Below are 27765 nucleotides of genomic sequence, written 5' to 3' on the forward strand. Positions count from 1 at the left end.
TGTTTTGCAGCCACAGAACCTGGACAGCCCTTCCAACTCCGGAGATGTTTATCAGGATCTGCCCCGTGCAGCTGCGACTAACTGGGGCAGCTCAGGGCAATCCAACCTCTCCTGCTAACCTCCTCCCCCTCGCTCCCCGCTGTGCCCCAGTCAGATTTCACCCGCTTCACAGCCTGGAGATTAGGACGATACTTGGGACTGTGAATGCCACTTCCTAGCTTTTAAAACGCCACACTTGGCAATTTTCTGTCAGTCATGAAGTTGGCTGGCAAGTTGCTCTTTCCTGTCAACTCCTTATTTCCACGAATTTCAGATTCTACTTCCTGTAAAGAAAAGGCCCTTTTCATAGATACTGCCTGTGACCAAACTTTGAATTCCCAAGGAAATTTAAAGGGAAATGAGAGAGAATCCCTACCAGGCAACGATAGGGTCACATGGTCAGAGTAAGGCCTCTCTCCCATAGTGTTTAATGCCCTGCCATAGGCAGATCTGGTCCCCTCCACTGACAACTGATTAGGGTTTAACATTTTATTGTTGAGGAAGAGGAATTTTATATCACAGAATAATTTACTAAATAATGTGTGTTTTATATGAAAATCCATCGTCCCTTAAATATTCCAGCAAGTACCCTACATAAAGCTCAGATGTGCAACCAGTACTGTCAGAAGAGACCACGAGGAGATCCAGACTCATGCTATGGTGAGTTTCCATTTGTATTCATGAACCGAGCGATATGGATAAAAGGGCACAGTCAGCTTAGTCCAGTCATCCAAAGATTCTTCGCGGTGGCATGCAGACCCAGAAGCTGAAAGGGCAACACGGAATATGGAATCATATTTCATTTGGGAGAGGGTTGGGCCTGGCTGCCATCTCTAGTCCTGGAAGCAGCCAACCAACCACTGTGCCATGAGCAGGTGTGGGAATTCCAGATGAGCTCATTAAGCAAACAGTATCATTGCATTTTGCCATGCAAAACACGAGTTCAGGGCAAAGGCCTTGGAACTGCTGCATAAGAAGCTGTGGGCTTCTTGTGAACAGCCTACCCTTAATGGAGAAGGGAAGAAAGTGTGGCTCTATAACCTAGCTGACATTTCCCTTTGCATGAAGAAGAGAACCCTCACAAGCTTGTTCCCTGGTTCAGACCTTAGGGACTCTTGTTTTATTGGCTAATTCTTACACAAACACACCCTAATCATTAGCTTTCAAAAATTCACCTCAAAACTTCCTTGGCTTTGCTGTCCAGTGCACAACATCCACATTCCTAAGGCTTTTATTTCTTTCTACAGTCTGGCCCCAACTTCCAGCTCATTTCCCACTACTCCTGCGCATACATATATACCTGGCATCCTGGGGCAAAGCCTCTGACGCCATGTTTATAAACTACCTCTTTGGTGGATTTTTTGCAGAAAGCTACCTTCACCCATTAAGTATGGGAGAAGACAAACATTAAATGATCAGTAATGAGGAGTGATCACAGAGGAAATACAATGGGAGCATGCAGAAGAGGGACACAAATAGCCTAGGCATTGGGGAAGGCATTTCTAGACACCTACAGATTTCTACATATTTGTAAAAGGAGTGGCTCTATATGGTCAGAATTATTTTTACCCACAAAAGACAGTACTGATGGTCTCCTAGCCTAGGCCCCATAAACCTATCACCCAAGAGCTGGATTATATTCTGGCCTCCAGAATATACTCCAAAACACCCAATGCTGCCCCAGCCAGGTGCTAGAAAAAGACTGGTAAGGATCCAATGGCAAGGAGTCACCTTACTGTCTGGAGAGTGCCATACTGAATTTATAAGTATGAATTACTTAATTTTCTAAGTGTTTATTTCTAGAATGTAACATCAACACTAATAGCTAACCAAGTGTTTTCAAGCAGGGGAACAACTTTAATTCATAGTTATTTTACCCAGTATTATACTGATTTCATTCAAATGAGTATTTCTAAAATGCTTAAAAATATTTTAGTTCCCTAAATATGCAAAACATTCTCTCTTGTCATCTCTTTTCTGGTATTTGGGTAGTACTACAGAATTTCTAAAAGGAAGAAACTATAAGGACCACAGGGTCCAAACTATCCCACAGAGGTCAATCCTAATATAGTTTATAATAAGCATTTACAACTTTGTAGCAGTTTGGAGTTCAGTAAATGCCTTTTCTATCCACTATTTCATTTGATCTGATGGGCATAACAGCCCTAAAGGGAAGTTGGTTCTACTGCAAGAATTCTAGGGACAGGGAATGCCTTGCCCTGAGGGCCACTCGATTGTCCTGTTAGAGACTATCACATGTAAGGCAATTTCTGTCTCAAAATTGAGCTGATATCCGGCTTATAATTTCCATGTAGAGGACTTAGTTTTGTTCTTCAGAGCAACAAAGGACACATACTCTTTCTCACATATACATCAAAGCCAGCAACAGCCATCAAATAGCCCACCCACATCTAGAATTCTCTTCTATGGGCTAAATGGTTCCCACATTACTACTACTACTACTACTACTACTACTACTACTACTAACTACTACTACTACTACTACTACTAACTACTACTACTACTACTACTAACTACTACTACTACTACTACTAACTACTACTACTACTACTACTACTACTAACTACTACTACTACTACTAACTACTACTACTACTACTAACTACTACTACTACTACTACTACTAACTACTACTACTACTACTAACTACTACTACTACTACTACTACTACTACTACTACTAAATTATTTTAAAGTAGACTCCACACCCAGCATGGAGCCCAGTGCGGGGCTTGAACTCACAACCCTGAGAGCAAGACCTGAGCTGAGATCAAGAGTCAGATGTGGTTCCCACATTAAAAGTTCCAGACCCCCAATGACTTGTTCGTCTTCCTCTGATGTTCCCTGGGTTATCTAGACAACACCATCTTTAGGTGTAGTGATTATAACTGAACACAACCCACTAGAAGTCTGAACAGCTAAACTGTAGAAGAGGCCTACAGTTAAGGACTAGCTCACGTATTGTTTGGTGGTGTGCTCTGCTTATTTCATTTGTCTTGTCTCCATAGGCAGGGTGTGTGTATCCTCTTGGGCAGGTGTAATGATGCCATGGTGTAATAAAAATACTATAGAATTTAGAGTTTGAAAACCTATGAGAATCTTAGCCCTGTCATGTATAATAATAAGAGTGACAGCTAAATTACCAAGTACTTAAAATGCGTGAAGCTCCATTCACAATGTTTTCTCTACATTAATTCCCAATGAGGTAGGTATTATTATTTTCCTCATTTGACAGAAAAGGAAACTGAGGCAGAGAGAAGTTAAGTAACTTGCCGTAGGTCACACAACCTAGTAAGTGACAGAGCCAGGGCTTAACCCCAGATAGTCTGGCTGTAGAACCTGCACTTTTTACTATGCTGAGCTTATTCCTAAAAGTGACATTGACGAAGTTCTGTCCAGTCGTTTTAATATCTTTTCAGATGCTATCACTTGATAGAAACCACTGACAGATTTGGACTTGAGGACTGAGATGCTGATTATCATATAGATAATTCTGGATTTATTATCACACAAATAATATGCAGCAGAATTGGGAATGAAAGATCTCCTGGTTTCCTCATCTGTACAATGGATATAATTAAACACTTGCTGCACATGATTGTTCTGAGAATGACATAAACTCCTAAGTGAGAGGTGCCCATCACACTGACTGGTTACTACTTAGCTTTCAGCCATGCTTGTGTGGTTCAATGATGCATTTGTCTTATATGGCTCTGTGCCAGGCACACGAATTTTCCATAAATACTAGAGTTTTTGGTCAATCAGTTGGTCTTCTATGACTGTAGTGCTGTATTCTGAGGTGCTGTCTTGAAGGACTCTAAGTCATCACTGTCCCTCTTATTCAGCTGCCTGTAACTGACGAAGGTTCTGGGTTCTCACCTGTGATTTCTTAAAAAAAAAAAAAAAGTGAAACTCAGTAGCATTTGAAGAAGAAGGTGAACAATAAAATACCTGAAATCAGAGCAGACACATTGGAGGGGTTACTCCGCAGCCAGTTTAGAGGGGGCTGCGTGCCACCCCTGGGATGGAGCTCCTTCCATTCCACCACATACTCCTGGACAGCAGGTGCAGCTTTCCCGGGAGGCTCCCATGTCACCATAATGTTGTCCACACCCTTCGAGTTTGCAGAGACCTGGCGAGGAGCCAGCAACTCTTTTTGGGGAAAAGGGGGTAAGCACAAAAACAAAATCACAGGTGGATAAAGATATAAAAAACAATTCATCCCAGCAAAGCTTTAGGAAGAACCAATTTCTTGTTAAGAACTTCAGATTTGTTCTTATTAGTGCAAGGATCCTGTGCAGGGATATTTGTAGAATTATTTTCCCCTTCATCTTCCACTTCCGTGTTCCCAAAGTACCTGCTGTAGTGATATATGCATCCTTCTAATCTACCTCTCAGATGTTTATTTAGATATCGATGTATCCTTGAAAGTTAATGTGGCTTTGTGCGTGTGTTCTGTATTTTCACGAAACGTGCTGGAGTAAATTTAATGCTTTTTCTTACTTTTTCCTTCCCACTCAATATTATATTTCTGGAATATGTCCATCCTGCTGCTATATGTAAATCCAGCTCATTCCTTCCAACTGCTACCGCAAACCTCTTTCTGTCCAGTCTCCAAGTGACAATCAGGAGGTTCCTTCCAACTCTTTGCTAACACAAACAAGGATGCAGTGAACATTCTCTGGCATGTCCTCATGTGTGCAAGAGTGTCCCTGGATATATCTTCACAGAGCTGCTCAATTATAGAGCAAATCCACACATTATTTCATTAAACACAGCCAGAGTGATCTCTAAAATAGCTAATCAGTTGACACTCCAACAAGAAAAGCATGAGGATTCTTATTTCCCCACCAACACTTGGCATTCTCTGACTTTCACATTTTTGCCAATCTGGTATATGTAAAGGGGCTAATTTAACTGTGGTTTTATTTTGGTTTTCTGATTTCTTTTTTTTTAATAAATCATTTTCCAATTTCTTATGAAGCTGAGCTTTTCTTTATATATTACTAGTAATCTGACTTCTCCCTCTGTAAACTACCTGTTCATACACTTAACTCTCGTGTTTTCTCTTGAGTTTCCTGTCTTTTCTCTGATTTACAGAAATAGGTTTTATATTCTAGCTATCAGTCATTTGTTAGGTTTTCAACATTAGAAATATATTCCAGTCTTTCAACTCTCTGATAACTTTATGAAGTGTTTATTGCACATATTTACTTTGGTGTAGGTAAATTTATCTCTTTGCTTATGCATTTTGAGTCTTGTTTATGAAATTCTTCCATCCTGGGAGCACAAAGATACTCAACTACATTTCTCCTATTGGCTTTTGGTTTTACCTTCTCCATTTAAGTTTTTAACCCAAATCTAGCTAAAAGCCTTTTTTCTTAAGGGAATAAATTTTTTATATTTTTCCATACTGTGAGTCAATTTTTCCAAATGTGATACCATCCCTAACATATACCAAGTTCCATATATTCATGGGTCTGTGTCTGGGATCAACTTCTTCGCCGGAACACATTGTTCACATTATTAGGCATTGTGATATCCGATTATTTACTTGGTAAAGTCCCTTCCTCATTTTGCCCTTCATTTTTCAAAGTGGTCCTGGATATTCATGACACTTTATTTTTCCATATAGCTTTAAGAATCAGTTTACTAGAGTCCCCAGAAATTCCAGCTGGTATTTTTTATTGGAATTAAGTTAAATTGTTCCATTCATAAATATGCTGTTTCATTGAAATTATTCAGTTCCTCTTTAAAAGCCCCAGCTCCTCCTTAATGGAGGTAAGGCTTTTATGCATTCTTTGTTACAGGCTAATTCCTAGACACTTTATACTTTGAGTTTGCTGTTTAAATGGCATCTTATTTTCTACCATTTATTATAGCATTAATTTGTGTGTGTTATTCTTATTTCTGGCAAACCTGCTAGAATTTCTAATTGTTCTAATAATTTGTCTATTGCCCTTGTTGAATTTGCCATGTAGTAATCTTATTAGCGGCACACGTAAAATATCTTCTCCTTCCAATCTTTAAATCTCTTATTTCTTTTTTTATCTTGTTGCAAATTTTAAAGAGAATATGCCTACCTATATTTATTAGCGTGATATTTGCTGTAGGTTTTTGGTAGAAAGTCTTTAAAAAAATAAAACATTTTCTTTTTTCCTCATAGTTTTCAAAAAGGTTTATTTTTATAAAATACTGTTTACTAAAAAATTCTTTTTCACCAAATACTTTTCTACATCCATTAAAAACATATCTTTTCTCTCTCTTTTTTTATTATTGTGAGGAATTACATTAATACATTTTTCTGATGTTGATCCATCTTTGTATTCTTGGAGTCAATTAGTCATTCTGCACTAATCTGTTTTCCTCTCTCCACCCCCTCCCCCTGCTAATTTTTTCTTTTTTTTGCAGAGACTTTTCAAAAACAGATTTTTATGTTTTAGAGAAGTGTTAAGTTCGCAGCAGCATGAGTGGAAGGTGCTGAGGTTTTCCGCGTCCTCCCCACCCCCACATGCGCACAGCCTGCCCCGCTGCCGAAGTCCCTCCCCAGCGCCATACACCAGCATGTTATACGCCACCAAAAGATTTTTTTTAATAAACATTTTCAAGTATTTTCCCCCTTCATTTAGTTTTTTCTGTTACTGGAAATCCTTTTAAGTAGTTCATAACTTCTCTTTCTATTCTTTCGATGTTAATTTTAAGCTTTCTCATGTTTTGACTTCTTTCCCCGTTTTGGATGCCTTTAGGAAAAGTCTCTCACCCAATCTTCTGCTCACTCATTCAGTCTTCAGATGAGTCCCTTCTGCTATCCAACCCATTGGCTGTGTTCTTGATTTCAAAACTAACTTTCCATACTGAATCTCTTTATTTGGGGCTTCTTTACAACCACCTAATTCTGACTGAGTCATGTTTCTAGCATCCTTTCTAATCTTTCTAAGGATACTTGTTATGCTTATTCTAAACTTTCGTTCTTTCTGTTGCATTAGTGAGATTTCCTATGGTACAGGCTGCCTTTCCCAGAACATGTGCCTCTCAGATTTTCCTGATTTTCTCCTTTGGGATCTTGTGTTTTTTTCTTGGACTGCTCAGCGGCCTTGGCCTTTATCTTTCTATGGGAGGAGAGTGAAAGGTTTCCCCTAGCTTGTGCTTCCCCAGGCAAGTTCAGGTGGGGAGGAGGAGCTGTTCAGAGTGGAAAGCTCCATGCCCGAGAGCCTACAGTGATGCAGCCTGAGCTCTACCTGTCCCTGGGTTCCCCCGAGGTATACCTGGTACCTCCAGACCTACCCATGCCTCTATCGCTGGCACGGCTCTTCACAGGGAATCAAGGCTGTTATTCTCTTTTGTAATTGCCAGGCACATGGGGTGGATGGCAGGAGAAATCTCAAAAGCCAGCCAGCTCACAGGTACTCTTTGCTCTCAGACCCCCTCTACAGTTAGGTATCAGGGCTTCCTTGAAGTCACTCTGTTCTGCTCTCTGGACTTCCCTGCTCCATAGCAGAAATGTCCAAGCAATGATCATACCAGGGCAACCTGAGCAAGAAGAAGGAGTAAAACCAGAAAGTGCTTACCTCAGGGCTCCCCCTTATCACTATTCTCCGCTGCACTCAGCTATCCATCCTGTCCTCAGAACTGTGTTTGGTGGTGAGAACCTGTAACCTGTGCATTGGCTATTTTGCCAGGGACTGGAATTCCCCAGTAGGGGTTCCTTATATTCATCTGCCTTGGTATTGGATGTCCTGGCTATGCCACAAGATTTTTTTTTTTTTTTTTGAGAATGAAATGCATTCATTTAGTAAATATTTATTGAGCACCTATAGGTTCTAGTTACCCTTTGGCAGGTGATGGGCTAAAATAGCCAAAGAGCCCTTCTGACCACTGCTTCTTTGGAATGAGCTAAGCAAAGCAACTTGGCATTGCCCTGAGTCATCATATTTACCAGGAACGCAGCCTGAATTTGCTTCCCATGATGTTTGCCAGGGCACATTCTCTCTTTCAGAACTCTGCTAACAACTCACCTTCTTTCTATTACCTTTCAAAATTTTTTCTTTAGCCTCAACCATTCAACTTCCCATCTCCTTTTTCCCTGAGAGCTTCTGAACAGAATTATGCAATTCGTAAGGTATTTGGAATACGTGCCCACCTAAGAGACAGGTGGCCTGGTTTTTCAGTCCAGCTCTGCCACTAACTGGATGTATGGTTTTGGCTAAGTTCCTTCACCTCTTGGGGCCTCAGTCTCTGACATCTGTGTGGGTCTCTGTTTACTACTGTACTGGCGTCTGACTCTTCCTGTAGTTTCAAGAAGTCTTGAGCACAGGGACTGGTCTGAAATATTAAATGCATTTTTACTTGTTGACCGCAGGGTTTAGCACACATTCGGTTTTCATTGTAAACCAACAAAATCACTCTAATGATTCTTTATAGGCAATGCTGTGGCAGCTGCTTTTTACAACAAAGTTGTCCCTACTTTCTCAAAGTCAACATAATTCTGCCTGGGGGTGGGGCACATTATTTTTCCTTTCCTAAAAGGAAAGTTATATATGTGAGTGGTGTGAACATATACTGAAAGAGAGGGAGACAAAATCATGGTATGCTATTCCTACAGATCATTCAGAATATGTATGAGACAAGAGCACTCAAGGATGGGATGGTGTAATTTGCCAATGTGTCCTCCATGTCGTTCTGGGATACACAGAGTATTGGGTGGTTAAGATGTGATCTTAGGAGAGACAATAAACCCTTAAGATTTCAAGATTTCCAGGACCAGGACCCTCTTAGTTACAGCTCAACTCAAGGACTGTCCTATCTTACCTCCTCTATATGTTCATCCTTATTAAGCCTCATCCTTATGCAACACCTGGTTTCCATCATCTTCCCACTCCCCATGAACCTCATTCCATTAATTAGCTCCTCTCTCCCCTTTATCTCCAAACTCTTCCCAACCCAATTCTTTTCCTCAACTTCCACATTTGCTCAGATCTCACTTTAAAGCAAACCCTCACGCCCACATACCTCCACTTCCTCAAGTTGGCTCCCACCAACTTGTCTCTCCATCCTCCAGTCACATGGTCTTCCTTCCCTGGCATCCTCTCCAAGCCCATGCTCCATCTTTCCTCTGTTCCTAGAGTTACCTGGGCATCCCTCTAATCTCACACTTATTATACTGCACCACAGTTTCCTTGTTTATGTCTGTCTCTCCCACATGACTGAATATAACTGGAGGACCTCAACAGTATTTTTAACCTATTATTGGATTCTAGCTTCCTTAGGTAGTATATGCTCAGGAAATGACTATTGAATGAATGAAATAGGGGCCAGTTCTAATATAATGAATGTGTCATTTTGAGAAGTTGTTACCAAATATAAATAAAGCACCTGGAACAGATCCAGAAAATTCATGAAGTTTTTAGCTTCAAGACCTGTCTGCAGTGACATTTGAAGAAGTAAGATATTCTGACATACTACATTTTAACAATAGCAGGATACTACTAAATAGTGGTATGAGTTCAATTTCCCCCACAGAATTCACTTTAAAAACTATATATGCAGTATTTACCCACAAAAGAAACATTTTTAAAATGTAAAAAGCAAAAGGGAAGGCAAATCACCTGCAGTCCCATGATGCAGTCGTGACCTCTATTAACATTTCCACATACATTCTACTAGACTTTTTACCGATGAGTACCAATGTGTACTCATGTAAACACATATTTTAAATGGCATCATCCCATATACACTATTGAAAGCCTACCTTTTTACTTATTATGTGCATCTTTCCTTGCCAATAAAAGCATAGCTACAATGTCACTTTAACCCTAGTGTGGGGTTAAGGCAGGTGAAAGTCATGATATATTCCAGTCCCTTCTCTATTATTTTACACTTAGGGTGTTCATGGTGTTTCACTATTTCAAAATTTTTTCAACAAACATCTTTGTGCTTACACTTTTAAGCACTTATCATTTTCTAATGATAATGTATCATTAGATACATAATGTATCCATTAGAGGATACATCTCTAATGGTAAAATTTTTTGGTCAAAGATACATTAGTATTTAAAGTTACATATGGCCAAACTGTCTTCAGAAAGTTGTACCAATTTACATACCCACCACCAGGGTACAGCATATCTTTTCCCCACACACTCACCCACATGGGTTAAACTAATTCTACTTACTCTTTCTCAGTCTGATTTGGTTTCTCATGTTTTCTCAGAATTTGCATCTCATTGATTGCTAGTTAGGCTGAACATATTTTCATGTCTTTACTGCTACTTTTCTATTTATTTTTTGAGTTGCCTGTTCATATCCCCAATCTCTTATTTATTTGAAAAAGTAGAAAGATAATCGATCTCTTTTTGCCAAAAATGTGATATATGCTTTTCTTAAACTGTTATTTACATTTTTAAAGCTTCGTTTATGGTGTTTTTAAAATTTTTATTTTACTATGCATAGAGTTTAAGCTTTCTTCCCCCACAGTTAATTCATCTTCTCAGGTTTGTGCCTTAAGTACCTACCCACATAGGCACAGATTACCAGTTGCCTCCCAAACATTCTCTCCTCTTTAGCAAGGGAACACTGCTGCCTGAAATATATTTCTAAGCCTCCTTTGCAGCTGGGTGTGACCAGGTGACCAGTTAGAGTCAGTGACTACAAGTGTGTTGTGTGACCTGGAGCAAAGCTCCTTGAGGGTGAGGCATGGGCCTTCCTCTCTTCCTTCTTTTCCTAGAAGAAAGTAGATAGAGCTCTGGCAGCCATCTTGGTCCTTTTCCATCTTGAGGATGTAAGCCAACTCGGCAGAGGAAACAGAAGGAAGGAGCCTGGAATCTTAATGATGTCACCAGACCTCTGGTACGAACAACCCTTACTCCTAAAAGTAATTCCTAACTCATATACCAACTTCAAGTTACATCAATATTTACTTGTATTTTCTTCTAGTTATTTTGATCTACTCTATCATCTCTATGTTTATGGATATGTGACTGAAAGGATATATATAACTAAGATTTAACAGTGTATATAAAATAACGTTTGGGTAGAAGCTTCTTTCAAGGGATGACTGCTAGACTCATATGTAGATAAAATTGTTCAACTGAATTTTAAGAAAGGATTTAATTATAGTTTTATTAGGCATTTTTGGAAAAGTTAGGCCAGTGATCTGGACATTGAGAAATAGCACTCATATCCACTTTATTGACTAATCACAGGCTTTTATCTTAAGAAATGAGTTTTCAGAGCATGCAACTATAAAATACATATAGTTGGGAGATTTCAATGTAGATAATTGGATAAATATCTAAATTTGTGTAATAAAGAGCTGTAGTATAGAAAAATTTTACTGCAGTTTCATTACAGCCAGAATTTCATTTTAATACTATTGGTTTTAAAATATGTTTTGACTGTAAGTGTAGAATGTTTTTGCTAGAATTTGACAACATATACTATTCTTACACCCAGAAAAATTAGCCAGATATTAGTGTTCAATTTAATGTAACTAACATTTCCTTAACTAACATTTGTTAAGTACCTGCTATGTATTAGTCTCTGTATTTAATCTCACAATGACCTGCAAGACAGATAATATAATCCCTACTTTACAGAGGGGGAAATTGAAGCTCAGAGGTGTTACTTCACTTGTCCAAGGCCACTCATAGGCTAAGTGCAAAAGAGCCTCTGAAGGCTGTTGGCTCCAAAGTCTAAACTCCTGTGCTACTCATGCCAGGCCCTGGGCTGAGCCTGTGGGAGATAAGAGATAAGTAAGACACAGTTTCCCATAGGCGATATTGAAGGAAAAGTTGGTACTTACCTGCCCCACACAGGTCCGTTATGTTAATACGAGTGGGCAGGGAACTGCCTTTTGAGTTAGCTGCAGACACAGTCACAACCCAATTCCCAGTTCTGGGAATGACCCAGGTCCAGGAGGTGTGTTCTGTGATGTTCTGTAGTGTGACTTTCCCCCCTGCCACCTCCTGCAAGGTCACGTGATAATGGAGGATTTTTCCTCTTGCCTCAGATATACTCATATTCTGCAACGAAACACATCCACTTACTTGTGTACTCCCAGACAAGGTCGCCGGACGCTCTGTGGCTGGACCTGATGGCTCCCCAAGCAGGAGGAGACATATGAGTGACCTTTTTATTTACATCTTCTCATCTCCTCCACTGCATATTTTTATGCCTCTGCCCAAGCCCACCATTTAGGGAAAAAAATTCAGTTGACATTTTTCAAAGCTAATTCTTAAAAACACAATTGATTTTCCTTTCTTGCTTCAAAATGAAACTTCCTAACAGTAGAAACCTCAATTATATCCAATGGAACAAGAGTGGAATCTGAACTCAGATGATCTGGGTTTCTGTTCCATCTCTACCAATCACTACTAGCTGTGTGACCTAGAGCAGGACACTCAACCCCTCTGAATCTCCATTTCTCAATCTGTGAAACACACACACACACACACACACACACACACTTTTCATACAGAAAGTGTAATGCTGCTCATTAAGTCAAAAATGAGATTTTCAAGAGCTAAACTCATAAAATTCACACTTAGTTAGCTGGATTAGCCATCTGTGCTAGAAAAGTAAGACACTGTTTATAAATGTGTGACTAATGAGTTTTGGAATTGCAAAAATTCCAATTGAGATCATTTGGGAGCAATCCCAGAAAGTAAGCAGAAAACTAATTATTTGTATTGTAACCCTGTTTGGATAAGAACCATGGGAAACAGAAGCAATGAAAATGGAGAGCGGCCAAGGGCAGCCCTGGCAGTGCCTGTCCTTGCCTAGTGCAGGGAGAGGAAGATTAGCTTGCCAGACTTAAGCATGATGATTTTCTTTCTTTTTTTTTTAATAAATATTTTATTTATTTATTTATAATAAATATTTTATTTATTTATTTATCAGAGAGAAAGAGAGAGAGAGAGCACAAGCAGGGGGAGCAGCAGAGGGAGAGGGAAAAGCAGGCTCTCCGCTGAGTAGGGAGCCCGATGTGGGACTCAATCCTGGGACCCTGGGATCACGACTGGAGCTGAAAGCAGACACTTAACTGACTGAGCCACCCAGGCATCCCAAGTGTGTTGGTTTTCTTGGCAAGTCTATTCCTTCTATGGGTTCAGGTGCTGAAAGACACACATTAGGACTGGCAAATGCCCCTTTCTCTGATTCCCTACCCCTTAAACAATCTTCTAATAATTTGGTTTCCTGTGTATTTATCTGTCAGGAGAGACTGGGGTAACATGAACATCTGGTTCACTTAAAATTTGTATTTTTCACTTTAAGTGAATAAATTGGCCTTCTGATGATAATTTGGCTTCTGAAATAATTAGCATGCTGAGAGAGAATGTTCCTATCTGCTGACTCAAGCCTTCTGGGTAGCCCAACAGCTGCATTCCCCACTGTAAATTAATCCATGAACATCTAGCTTTTTATATTTCAGTTTCTGGGAACTTGATTAATGCAGGTCCTATCCCAGCTGCCCTTCTGGATCCTCAAAGTCCAGGACTGTATCTTAAACCATGGTCAATGCACCACGGGAATGCCATGTTGCTGAGGGCTCTTTTGGGTGCACATTCAGTCTTTCCCTGGAAGACATCTTTGTGTTCTGGCAGGAACCAAGAAAGTTAGCATTTTAATTGTCCAGCACAGTCAATCTCACAGACCTATTGTGTGGATTAAAGTAAATGTCAGCTTTTGAAATTGTGGTGTCCTAAACTGTTATTAATGCCCTTTGTCACAGGAGAAAAACAGGATAAATTAAAGCAAAAACAGGTGGGGAAGACCATTCCCTCAGCTCTTTCTCAATGCATCCTTCTCTGTCTCCTCTGTAGGTCCAGAGATAGGACTATTATTTCACCCCCACACCATGCACCCTCTCCTTAAGGTACTCCTCAAGAGTTAACTGAGCTCACTAAGCTCCCCATTCTTGCCAGGAACCCAAGGGACTTCAGTCTTACTCTGACAACTGAGGAACGAGAGCCCTAATTGAAAAAAAACAAAAAAACAAAAACATTGCAAATCAGTCCTTATTACCTTCCTCTCATTCTCCTTCATAGACACCTCAGTAATCCCCATCAGTCTTTTGACAGAGCATTGGAAGAAGGGGAAATGTCAAGTCATCTTGGATCTGATGAACAGCCTCGTGACGGCTGTGGAAATCTAGCTGATTTCCACACACCACACACTACAGTGATCTAGTAAGAGAGGTGGATCTGAAAGATGAGTAAATGTTCCTAGAGGGTAGTGAACGGCCTGGACCCAAACCCTTGCATTTTCTTCTCCACATCTCATATTTTAGACTTGAAAATATCATTGAGAAGATAAAGGTAGAATTAAGGTAGTTAGAGAAATAAATATGGTATCCCATGAGTTACGCTTGTATAAAATGTCAAGCTCAAGTTTTGGGATAAAGGTTAACATCTCTCAGGCAATTGGCCTCCTTCACCAATTTGAAAATGGGCCTAACTTGTCCAATATGGTCCACGGAACAAAAAACCCAATCAGCCAACAGGAAAGCAGGTATTTATCCAGCTGAGTGTAGTTTCCTGAAGCAACTGAAAACAGTTTAATTTGGTTAAAAAAAAATAGCACATAAAGTTTGCAAATAATGCATGTTAATCCATCACCTCTGGATTATATTGGCCCTAATGTAATGGAATATCATCACAGAACTACAGAACCAGGAAGGATTCTATAGCTTAACAGTTAATTCAACATTTCATTTTATCAATAGGGAAATAAGTCCAGGACAAGAAATGACTTGCTTAAGGCCACTCAAGGAACAGATGGAGGAGCTGAGAGTGGAACCCAGGGCCCCTGACTTTTAAACTAGCGATCCCTCTGCTCTGACATGCTGCTCCTTACGTTGTCACCACAGAGCACTATGTTTCATATTTAGAATCCCTAGTCACCCTTCTGGCCCAAAGTTGGAAAGCAGTTTGTCTAACTGGGAGGTTGTGGTACATGCTGATGTGGAGCATCACCAGCAGACATCAGGCAGCAATTTTGGGAAAGTGGAGATCCAGAATTCTTTTTTCCCAGAGTCAACAGGCCTTAGGTCAAAAGGAGACTAGCTGTGAACCCAGAACTGCCACCTGAGGAGCCAGCTGAGTCTTTCCAGATGAACTTACTTTTACTCTGATGTTTATATATTTGGGTGGGTGATCGGGAGAAGCTATCATTTATTGGGCCATACCATGAGTCAGAAGCTTTATATCTACTGTCACATTTAGTCCTCATATTTCCCTGTCCTGAGGTTAAGAAACTGACTAAAGTAGTTGCCACAGAAAAGTAAGGTGAGATTTTAGTGCGCCCCCTGGTGGGCATGAGAGAGGAAGGCGATGTCCCGAATGTGTCTGGTGTACCCGGTACTTCTTGTACCTTTATGGGCAGTGCTCAAAGGGGTGTCAAGCCAGTGTTCCTGTCATTGTCACCCTCTCCTATTGGTAAGGGTGTGCTAAACAGGAAAAGCTGTTTTATGGCTTTCTTCAGTTTTCTTTCTGCTCTGTGTGTGAGAAATGATCTAAACTTAGTAAACTTAGCTTTTTTGACTTAGGTTTGTCTGAGAAGCAAAGAGTGAGCAGCTCCCTTATAAAACTATTATGAGAGTTCTGTTGGCTGAAAAGGCTTTCAGCATCAAAAATAATGTGGTGAATATAGGACATGATAGGACAAAATCTGGTTCATGTCAAAATGCAAGGCCTCTGTGTTTGTTTGTTTTTTTAATGTTTTTAAGTAATCTCTACATCCAACATGGGGCTCAAACTCACAACCCTGAGATCAAGAATCGCATGCTCCACTGACTGAGCCAGACTGGCACCCCTGTTTTGTTTTTAAGTATACGGGAGGAAGGGTATTTCTGTGAATTGATAAATCATTTCTTCTTAGGACTTGAAGAAAAAAAACTACTGTACTTGTCATAAAGTGATATTTTATTCTGAAATTTCCCTGATCCAAACAAACAAACAAACAAAAATCTGTCAGAGCTAAGCCTACGTCAAAGAAGAGAGTCTGTAATCAAGACCTCTTAGAAATCTGGGGAATTCTAAACATCAGTTTTGTCTATGAAGACTTTCTGGGGGGTGAGGTTGGTTTTTCTTATTAAGGCAGATCCTTCACTTTCCTGCTCCACCACACAGCAGCCGTGTGACCTTGAGCAAATTATTTTACCTCTCTGAGGCTCAATTTACTTATCTATAAAATGAGGATAATTCTATGTACAGCTTAAGCTTACTGGAGGATGCAATGCGTTGAGGGAAGCAAACGGTTTCAAAGAGTGCTTGGCACATAGCAGATGTCAGCCACCTGGCGAGTTCCCTGCTCTCAGTTACTCTAATTATAAAAATCATCATAATTGGCACTTTTCCCATTGTAGTTATATGACTCTTCCACCAATCAATGGAAACCCAGGCCTTCTTGACTTGGCTCCCACCACGGCTCTGTATGAAAGCCTTACCAATGTCATACAGTTGATTACAAAGTACATATAATTTGTGGGTTTAAGCCTGGCTAACTTGATCTCAGGACTCATGACTGCTTTCAGCAACCCCAGTCCAAACTGAAGGAGCAATTCAAAAGACAACCTGATCTGCAAGTTTTAAAAAAATCACTGTATTGAAGTGATCTATCTGTGGATCCGTCTTCCCACTAGCCTGTCAGCCCATCTTTGCATCCTTGGCATCCTGTACCATGTTTGCCTTCTAGTGACTTAGCAAACACTTTTCATGATTCTCTCATTGATCTTCGCAACCACCTCATGTGGTATATACTACTACTAAAAGCACTTAACTTGTAAGGAAAGGAAGGCACAGAGAGGATAAGCACCTTGCTGAAGAACACACAGACGTAAATGGTGAAGCCTCCCCTTGAACCCAGGTGGCACAGCCCTACCTAGAGGATGAACTCTTAACTGCTGTCATGTTAGCGCTCAGTAGATAGCCCTAGGTGTTTCGTTACCCTGAACTTATGAAATTGATACTAATACCTCACGCTAGTTAACCTGACCTAGTGATTTCTACCTTATTTTGCAGCAGAAAAACAGCAAAATAATAGAAACTTTGTCAGAGCAAAACTTGAACTCCCCTTCCATCTCTGTTTTCCATCTTCTGTTAATTCTCTGCTTCCCAATTTCTTATCTTCGTCATTGACCATATTCTGTCACCCAAATGAAATTCCCTCCATAACAGCTGCTAGTATGATATGTATGACTAGTAAGCAAGGCAAAACAACCTGTTCTTTCAAAAAATACCTTCAGAAATGCTGTGCCAGCCTGCTGGGAAAGGAAGGGAGACAGAGTTGAATATTACAACAAAACTATCAAAATCTTTTTGCTGCTTTTGCATTTAAATATCGATTCTGAGATTGGATGCCTCCTCTAATTATATAAATGCCTCAGGCTCCCGACAACCAATCTTCCCTGTGGATTTATGACAGACCTTCATTGTACATCAATATAAATCAGATTACAAATAATACTTTCCTACATTTACTGGATTTCTTTCATATAAGGAGGCCAAAGAACACATCCCCTCCAGGCAATGTGATATGGATTGGAATATTCTTCATACAACACAGAGAGATACAGGGAGAAAGAGACAAAGGAAATGTACCAACGAGGCTGCCTCTGGCCACAGCAGCGATTCTGAGGCTCCACTGTGAGCTGGTGTATGGGGCTTGTTACTTTCTCTTTCTTCTCACCTTCTGTGGTTTGAGGGTAGCTGTTTATCCAAATGAGTTACTTCATTTAGCAAGTGAGTAAAACCCACCAAATCCTTCCCCTACTTTTGGAACCGAGTTTGCCTAACTCTCTTCTCTACTGCTTGTGAAGGGCCTTGTTCATTACAGGACGGAGCCACTGGCCTCACACGGCCACAGAGCTCTTGAAGCGTGACTGAGATGTGCTGCTCTCTGGAGCAGGAGCTCTTAGCCACTGCACCCACGGGCACTTGGTAGGCACGCCAGTTTTCAAAGACTTAGTTGGATAAGGAGAATGTAAAATAGCTAATCAATAATTTTTAAATATGTTGAAGTGATAATATTCCATACATACTTGGGCTAAGTAAAATATATTGTTAAAATTAATTCCACCTTTTAATTTTTTAAATGTGGCTACAAGAAAATTTTAAATGATACATGTGGCTCTCATTTGCAGCTTGCTTTATATTTCTATGGGATGGTGCTTCGCTACAGTTATCCTATGGGATGGTGTTTCGCTACAGTTATATTTCTATGGGATGGTCCTTTGCTACAGATATTCCAATCCATATCACATTGCCTAGAGGGGATGTGTTCTTTGGCCTCCTCATATGAAAGAAATCCAGTAAATGTAGGAAAGTATTATTTGTAATCTGATTTATATTGATGTAGAATGAAGGTCTATCATAAATCCACAGAGAAGATTGGTTGTTGGGAGCCTGAGGCCTTTATATAATTAAAGGAGGCATCCTTTACATCCTACCAAATGTCCTCTCACCCTTGTCCCAGCTAATGTGTTCTTCTGGGGTCGGTTCCAGTATTACCTTGCAAGAGGTCTTCAGCAACTCCTCACCCATTCCCCTGCTCTACTGGCTGACCCTGATCATCATCCCCCCAGCTGAATCTTTTTTTTTTTAAGATTTTATTTACCTATTCATGAGAGACAGAGAGAGAGATGCAGAGGCAGAGGGAGAAGCAGGCTCCCCGTGGAGCAGGGAGTCCAATGCAGGACTCGATCCCAGGACCCTGGGATCATGACCTGCGCCGAAGGCAGATGCTTAACTGACTGAGCCACCCAGGTGTCCCTACCCCCGGCTGAATCCTGAACTCCTCCTTTACACCTGAGTGCTCTCATCCCCATTTCTGTCCTTCTGCTGGTCTGTGAGCTCAAGCACCTGAGGATTTCTCTTATTCACTTCCACATCCCTGGCATGCAACAGTGTCCAGTACTAAAGAGAGGCTTTCATATGTTTATTTGAGTGAGTGGATGATAAATAAAGTGAAGTTGGCTTCATTTATAAACACATTTTTCTCTTCCAAATCCATGGCCTCAACCACAATTTCAGAAAGTTTATGACCTGCTATGATTAAGAAATTAACAGAGGAAACCGGAAAGGTTAATGTGGTTTAAACCCATTGTCATATATTTTCATATATTATCTATCTATCTACCTACCTACCTACCTGTCTATCTATCTACAAGGCGATTTTCTTTTTAAAGAATACATGTTATGTTCACTGGAAGAAAGGTGTATTGGAATCATGGATTGAAATGCTTAATTAAAGCAAACAATATGAAACTTGGGGAATCTGAGGGAGAGGAGCTCTGTGAAGGACTCTGACATGACACTGGGGCTATTTCTGACAGAGCAACACTTTGTACTTGTCCTTGCATTTATTGTTTTAACAATACCTAGGTATTTTTGTTTTATTCCATAGATTAAGTTGTACTTTCTGGCTTCAATATAGAAGAAATTCTTGACTTAAAAATAGCTATGGCAAAAAAAAAGTATAAGATCATTTTGAGGAAATAGAACTTTCAGAAGAAACCTTTTAGGAGAAACGCAGAGTAAATAGGTAAGAACCAAAACAACAAAGCAAAGGTCTCCTTTACCCTCAACACACTCCCACACTCACATTCATATACACACACGTTCACATACACATCCACACTCATACTCACAGACACTCCCTCCACACACTCATACTCACTCACTGCCATAAGTCTGAATGTTTGTGTGTCCCCAAGATTCACGTATATGTTGGAATCCTAATGCCCAGTGTGGTGGTATTAGGAGGTAAGTCCTCTGGGAGGTGATTAGGTCATGAAGGCAGAGGCTTCATGAATGGGATTAGTGTCCTTATTAAAGAGAACCTACAGGAGCGCCTGGGTGGCTCAGGTCATGATCGCAGGGTCCTGGGATCGAGCCCCGCATCGGGCTCCCTGCCTGGTGGGAAGCCTGCTTCTCCCTCTCCCACTCCCCCTGCTTGTGTTCCATCTCTCGCTGTCTCTCTCTGTCAAATAAATAAATAAAACTTAAAAGAAAAAAAAAAAGAGAGAACCCACAGAGCTCACTAGCCCCTTCTTTTTTTTTTTTTTTAAGACTTTATTTATTTATTTCAGAGAGAGAGAGCACAAGCATGAGCAGGGGGAAGGGCAGAGGGAGAAGCAGACTCCTTGCTCACTGAGCAGGGAGCCTGATGTGGGGCTCGATCCCAGGACCCTGGGATCATGACCTGAGCCGAAGGCAGACGTTTAACCCACCGAGCCACCCAGACACCCCTCACTAGCCCCTTCTGCCATGTGAGGATACAATGAGAAGTCTGCAACCCAGAAGAGGCCCCTCACCTGACCATGATGACACCTGATCTTGGACTTCCAGCCTCCATAATTGTGAGGAATAGATTTCTGTTGTTTATAAGCCACCTAGTCTATGGTATTTCGTTATAACACCCACATGGACTAAGACACTCACCTACATGCACCCACGCTGACACATATACTAGTACATACATACCTACACTCACACCCCACACACATATAAAAAACTCACACCCATTGCCACACACACATTCACACTTACCCTTTGCACTCACACACAACTACAACACACATGCACACATATCACTCACTTAGATGCACACTCACACATACTCACACTCACCTACATTCATACTTCACTCCCTCACACACATAGGCTATACCCATTCAGCACCAAGTTGTTCTCTTCTGATGTAAACATCCTACAAAAATGAAAGGTCATCTCACATTTCCCCAGTTGCAAGAGAAACATGTTCTTACTTTGTTCATAGACTAATGGGGTTTTACCTGGGGCTTCCTTTGGTGATAAGACCTGAAATCCCCCTCTCTGCAGTGGCAGGGTGTCCCTCTCATTAGGTTTCCCAGTACTGATCAAAGTGAAAAAAAAAAAAAAGCCACCACACACATACGTCTTTGCTTCCTTTCCCCAGTGAGGTCTGATTTGGGCCCCACCACAAGGCACCTGATCTGGCTGCAGCGTTTCTTTCTAGTCTGTCATTTAGACAAGTCCCTGTGTCATGGCACCATCCCATCAAATTCCCAAGCCTGCCTGAGAGTAGTATAAGGAATCTGCAGTTGGATGAGTGGGACAGGAGGGGTTCTAGACAGAAGGGGCAGTGACTTCTGCCCAGGAAAGTCTCCCAGCGGCAAGCACCACGGTACCGGAAATCCTCTCTTTGGAATTACTTCATCTCCCTAGACCTGTTTCTGTGTTTGTAACGTGAGTGGTGGGACTGCACACTGCTTACATTCCCTCTGGGCCTCGGACTCCGTAGTTCTGTGGTCTGAAGCAGGCCTGCTCATCTCAGTAACTCTGGTCAGTCTTTTACTCCCACTCCCGGGTAAGTGGCCTACTGGGGGCCCCTGAAGAAGCCCAGGATTTTGCAGAAAAGGACTTGATCCTGTAATGGTCCTGCAAAACTGAGGACTAGATCCAACATTCCTTAAGGAGTCTCTCAGACTGGATAGTCACTGAAGGTTTTGAAGGTGCCCTGTCTTGATCACCATCGGGTGCCAAGTTGTAGAAGTTTCTAATATTTACATTTTTGGCTTCTTAGTCAAGCCAGTTCCAGTCCAGTACCCACAATTCTGGCTCCACAAAAGGGGAAAATTTTTTAAAAGTTTTGTTTATTTATTTTAGAGAGAGTGAGAGGGAGAATGCGCACATGAGTTGGGGGAGGGGCAGGGGTACAAGGAGAGAGAGAATCCTCAAGCAGACTCCCCACTGACCATGGAGCCCAGGGCAGGGCTTGATCCCAGGACCTGAGCTGAAATCAAGAGTCAGCTGCTTAACAGATTGAGCCACCCAGAACTCCCAAAAGGGAAAATTTTCTAACAATAAGAGATGCCCACCACAGCATGGACTGCTTAGAAAGTGGAATTCTACCTGTCCCGGATGGTCCCAACAGAGGTATCTGTCTGTCCTGGCTGGAGTGGGAGCAATGTTTATGACAGCAAGGGTAGACTAGAAGAGAATTGAAGTCTTCTTGAATTCCAAGACCTCACTTTAAAATTTAGGCTTTTTAAGGATTAGGGGCAAGATTAAAATGAGAAGCAGAGAAGAATTTGCATATGCACATTGGCTGAGCCTTACCTGTGGCTAAAGTATGTTTATTGGAACTAAAACAGTATATCTTTTCAGATCACTGTTGAGGACATTTGGGGAGAAGGAATCTTTATGGAAGGAGGAATTTTGTTTTTAACCAGTTGCTTACTTGTGAAAATGAAAACAGCCAAGAACTGAGCTGGTTTCTTCTATAATATTCACAAATTATGGCTGCTCTAAATGTCTTGCGTTAAGAATTGTCTTGCTCTTAAACATGGCTTTATTTTAAAATAAATTTTAAGCTGCAGTTCTAGTTTCAAAGTGAAGAGCTTGATTATGACTCACCAAGCTATTTATAGTAGTCTCATACCAGACATTTTGTGTGCGTGTGAGAGAGAAAGGAAAAGAGGGAGAAAGAGCTCATTTCTTGCCTGGCTCATTTCTTAAAACTGAAGAAGATTGCAATTATCAAAATCTATCATGCTAACCCCATCAGAGGACTTTATATTCATTTCTCTGACTACTCAGGGTTTCGTGCTCATCAGCACGAAATTCCAAAACTGTTGATTTACCCTTAACTGGAAGAGGTGTAGTGAGAGGGATGCAGGCTTGGGGGAAATAAAGAGAAGTAGAGCTCACCTGAAAACCTCTTATGAGCATCCAATCAGGAGCTCAATTCAAATAGTATTTTCTTTTCATAAAGATGAGTCATGATGTAGCAGAAAGAGATCTGGATGGGGTTTCGGTCTCAATTCTGCACTTAGTAGCTGGGTAACTGTAGGAAGAACATCCTCTCTCTCAGTTTTTCCATTTGTTAAGTAGGGATACCTGGTACCTACCTCACAGGGTTTTTAAAGGATTACGTGAAATAACTGCCCCAGATTTCAGCACTTTGTGAAACTCTCACATCCTGTAATAACATTAGGCCTCCCTGTTTTCTGGAAGGTTGTTCAAATCACTACTGTTTTACTATGATTCCTGAGGAAGAGCTGCTTTCCGTTCCTGTTCACACTATTTTCTACTATTGCTTGAGTTCTTGAGGTAGAGCAGCCTTCTTTCCACCCTCTCCCTTTTTGGTGACCATAGAAAATATATTCCTGAATACCCATATCCACATACTTCCCATCTTTAATTTCCCAAAAAAGTGCATAAGTAATGTGACACGGTCACTGCTGGGGATGTTGTCTGCAGGGGAGATAGGGTGACTGGGAAAGGCAAGAGTCAGAAGAAATGTTGGAGTGGAGTCAGAGGGTGGACATGCCTGGGCAGGGGAAGGGATGCAAGAGGATGAAGAAACGATGCAGTGTGTGGAGGAGAGAACTCAGCCAGAGCTCTCACCCTTATCTGGCAAAAGTTAATGACACTGAGTCAAGGATCCTGAGGATATCATGGGGAAAATGAGCTCCAACTAAGTCTCTGAAGCCTCGTATAAAGCCATTACAGAAATAAAACTTATTTTTTGGCCTTGAAACATTGTTCAAATATATAATTCTTTTTGTGTAACAATTATATCTCAATAAAAACAAAGTAAGACAAAAAAATATATATAATTCTCTTGAATTTTACATTGACACTGAAAACTTACCTTCCAGAAAAGAGAAATATGTTGTCTACTGTAGTCAATGTGCTGTTTCATGTACCAGACATCCAATGTTCCTGTAGGCTCTGTTTTGAAGGGGAAAAAACATATTTTTTATACACACACATACACACACATCCACAGATGCACAATATAAAACCTTTCAATGGCAATTACTTATTTAATAAATAACGCTGGGAGAGTAGGATTATAAGACAATTTCAATTTTCTTTGTGCCCCAGTATTGCTTTCCTTTTGTTAAACAATGAACATGTATATCATTGGCCATAGAAAACACAAGGTTACCTTAAAAACAAATTTCAAAAAATAGTGGTAAGGAAATTAGATTCCTAATTTACTCTTAAAATATGTATTGATAAAGTAACTCAAAGAAAGTATGTGTGGTTCTTTTTTGTTGGACTGCAGAAAGAATTCTAAGCAGAAAAATAAAACCATAAATCATAAGGAACATATTTTTTGATCCTGTAAAAATGAAAAATACAAATGATAAACTTGTTCACTTCCATTCCTGAAATTACATGTTGTGGCATAATTATTTGGTTTACGATCATTAGGCAATGATCTACTTGAAAGGAAGGCCTATCTCATTCATCTTAATATCCGTCACACCTGTGTGATGCTTAGAATGTAATAGGCTCCCAATAACTCTTTTTTAGGTGATGAATGAGCAAATGGACAATCCAGGCAATATTAGCTACCTGATGCTAAAACGCAGGCTGAACTGATAGAAGGAATAACCACCAATCCATAAGATTATGGTCAAATGTGACCTAATTTAATTTGAAAAAGTCAATCAAACAGATTAGAAAAGAAACTGAATAACAAACTCCTGTGTCTATAAGAGAGAGAGAATGTGTGCGCGCATGTGAATGAAATAGTTTTATTTCTCCCATTATCAGATTTGTCTTGATTTATAGTCAGGGGTGGAATCCACAGAAGGAGCCCCAGAAAACAGTCTTCAGCTGCACCAGTCTAACTTGTTTAGCAATGACACTTAGAGTGTATTGAGATGAAGCTACACAGGGGTTCCTTCTCGAGTGGCAAGTTCCATTTAACCAGACGGAAGTTTCCAGAACATTAAGTCCCACCAAGAAAACAGAGGACAAGCAGCCAAGGAGAGGAGAAGAGAAAGAGGGAAAGGTAGGGAGCACATGCACCTGCACATAATCTGGGCAGGTCCTGTGGGGGCCCACTCACAGTTACCTCCCATGTCCTCCTCACCCCCATGATGTACGCAGCTCTAGTGCAGTGGTTAAAGTGTGAGTGAGCTCCAGAGCTAGACTACCTATGGGCAATTCCCAGCTCTGCGATCTTGAATAAATGTTAACCACGTCCTTAAGCCAGTTTCTTCATCCGTTGAATGAATGTCGTAGTTCTATACGTCACATGGGGCTGTTGTGAGAATTAAGTGAATAGAAGAATCCTGACCCGTGGTAAGCACTAAGTAAATTTAGCTGTTGCTGTTTTGGAAAATGAAGTTCTGAGAGCTAAAGGAGCTTGTTCAAGGTCCCAGAACTAGTAAGTGAAGCCAGGTTTTGAACACTGGTCTGTTTCATTGCATAGCCCAAGCTCTTTGCTCTGCATCCTGCAGTTACCTGGCTCTGAGAAGGATTACAATTTCTCTACAATACTTCCACCCCCAACAGGTACTCTTTCATGTTTTACTCTCCTCCTCTGTCACTTCCTTTTCCTGCCTCTCTCACCCTCTTCCCTTTCTGTTTTTTTCTAAATATTCACTTATTTTCTTCCCCTCTCTTCCCACTAGTGGTAACTTCTACCCTTGCAATGAGGACCTAAAGATAAGAAATGCTTACCTAAGACATTCTGAAAATGCTCTCCATCCTTCAGGATTATGAACAGAGACCCAGAAATCAAGCCTAGGACTTTTTTTCTACTAGTCCAGATGCAAAAAGGAAAAAAGCACAGGCAACAGAAGGAAAGGGGACCTGACAGTTATCAACCACCTACTATGTTCCAGGAAATATTTGGACACTTTATATACTGTACATTATCTTATTTAATCCTCACACAATGCAGGGGGTGCGTGTAGCTACACCTGTTTTAGAGCCAAAGACAAGGAGCCTCACAAAGGTTAAATGATCTACAGAACACTTGGGGCTGATAAATGACAAAGCCAGGAGCTGAGCCCAGGTTTCACTGTTTCCAAGGACCCTGCTCTTCCATTACAGTTCACTACATTGAGCAAAGACTTGAGCAAACTAGGTAATCCAGACATTGACTACATAATCAGGATTTGGAAACTTGGGTGTGCTCAATGTCAAAGCCAGATGACTCGTTAGTGCTAATGTCTCCAGTTAATTACATATTGGTAAGAAATTTCAAGGAACACTCATTGCCTCATTAAAGGTCTTCAACCTACCAGATTACTACAGAGCTAAGAATTGAATTCTAGAATCACAGTCTCTTCAAAGGAAAAATTGCAAGTGAAACTGAAATTTTAATGGTGCCCACCTGCTGTGTTAGCCTCTATGGGAGAGAAATCATTAGTTGAATCTGTGTGTTTCAAAGTGTAAAATTTCATAACCGGGGGTGCTAAACCACTGCTGCTTAAAGCAAATAAGAGTTGATATTAAAGAGAATCTTTGACATTCAACTGACACAAAATCTCTTGAAGTTCTAACCTCAGTGTTATCTAACAAAGGCAGATGAAACTATTATAGGCAGGCCAGAAAAGGAAAGTCAAAGGCCAATGTCCAAGTGATTACAAAACAAATGGGCACAAATTATTAAAAATACAAATATTGAGAAATGAAGGGTCTCCTGAGATGAAACTACCTCCTATACAATAAATGGGGAAACTATAGGGTTGCATAGAGTCACCAGCATGAAAAAAAAGCAAAGATCCTAAATTAAGCAGGAGATTGGCCTAAATGACCTTGAGGGTGCTTTCAACTCTAAAATCCCAAGATTCTGGGTTTCTACGAAACAGTATGTGTGGCAAATAAATCAGAGTCAAGCCTTGTGCTTCTGAGATGAGCATCCATATCTAAAGCTAAGGCAAGTGCAGGAACGTGGACAAGAGCAACTGAATCGCAGGTGGAAAGCAATCCTTCGACAGAGGTTTTCACACAGTGAGGAGTATAAAAATTTCCAAGAACAGTGGAAATGGAGAATTTACCACAAAAAGAATATGGAAAAGACATTATCTTGGGAGAATTTAACACAAAGAGAATATGGAAAAGGCATTATCTTGGGAGGTTTCAGGTAGTGGACTAAATGCAGCACACGAGAAGTTTTTGGTCCAAGTCATGCTCCAGGCAGGGCAAGGCAGAAATAAGTTATTCGCTGCCCTGGTTCCTTGATGTGCACTTTTTGGGGATGACACATTTATCTAAAATCTAGTTTTAAACAATTAGATTCAAACAGATCTTACAAGTATCTACTTGATTAAACAAGTTTTACTTTCAGATGTTATCACCTACTATGCCTGCATGGGAAGTCCTATACAGAATCCCTCATTCCCCTTCCTTCTTGATTAATGATGTTTAACACTTGGTTCACTCTCTCTTTTCACCTCTGTCACCTCTTTTACTAGTTGTGAAGGGCCACCATTCACAGGTTGTTCCTTCCCAGTAGCTGGTGCCATCATTCCTTCCACCTGCCCACTTCTAATAGTATGTTTCTCTCAGCTGATGCTTTTGTTTCATACTTCACTGAGCAAAAGGAAGTAATCAGGCAGGGATTCCCTCATCTTTCCACCATGGAAACCTCCAAACTTCACCATCAATTCCCTGACATAGCACCCCTACTTCCATCAAAGTTCAACCGCTTAACCTGAGTGCTGGATCCCATCCTCTCTTGCTTTATCAAGGACCTCTCCCCCACTTCTCTTGTATCATTAATTTCTCCCTCTCTGCTGGGACCTTATCATTACCTTGAAAATACACTATATTTTCTCTGATCCTAAAAACAAAACCAGGCAAAGCATTTCCTGATACCTCATCCTGCTCCAGCTACTGCCCTGTATCTCTGCTCTCCTCTATAGAACTCCCTGAAGAGCTGTGAATTGTCTTTAGTCCCTCACCTCACACTTGCTC

The 27765-nt window shown here is 40.7% G+C and overlaps 1 protein-coding gene across 6 annotated transcripts in view; it reads right to left on the reverse strand.

Moving 5' to 3' along the window:
• IL12RB2 (interleukin 12 receptor subunit beta 2) overlaps positions 1-27765 on the reverse strand; it is a 76365-nt gene that overhangs the window by 17775 nt on the left and 30825 nt on the right. For all 6 annotated transcript variants that reach the window (XM_028102524.2, XM_028102523.2, XM_028102528.2 and 3 more), the window contains 3 exons: positions 23693-23772; positions 11859-12078; positions 4010-4210 (listed from right to left, as the gene is read on the reverse strand). In XM_028102524.2, coding sequence (XP_027958325.1) covers positions 4010-4210; positions 11859-12078; positions 23693-23772 — 501 coding nt within the window. The remainder of the gene's footprint in view (positions 1-4009; positions 4211-11858; positions 12079-23692; positions 23773-27765) is intronic.

This window comes from Eumetopias jubatus, unplaced genomic scaffold (genome assembly GCF_037043125.1).
Source record: "Eumetopias jubatus isolate StellerSeaLion01/CBP00866 unplaced genomic scaffold, mEumJub1_p1.0 scaffold_4, whole genome shotgun sequence".
In the NCBI taxonomy this organism is placed as follows: Eukaryota; Metazoa; Chordata; class Mammalia; order Carnivora; family Otariidae; genus Eumetopias; species Eumetopias jubatus.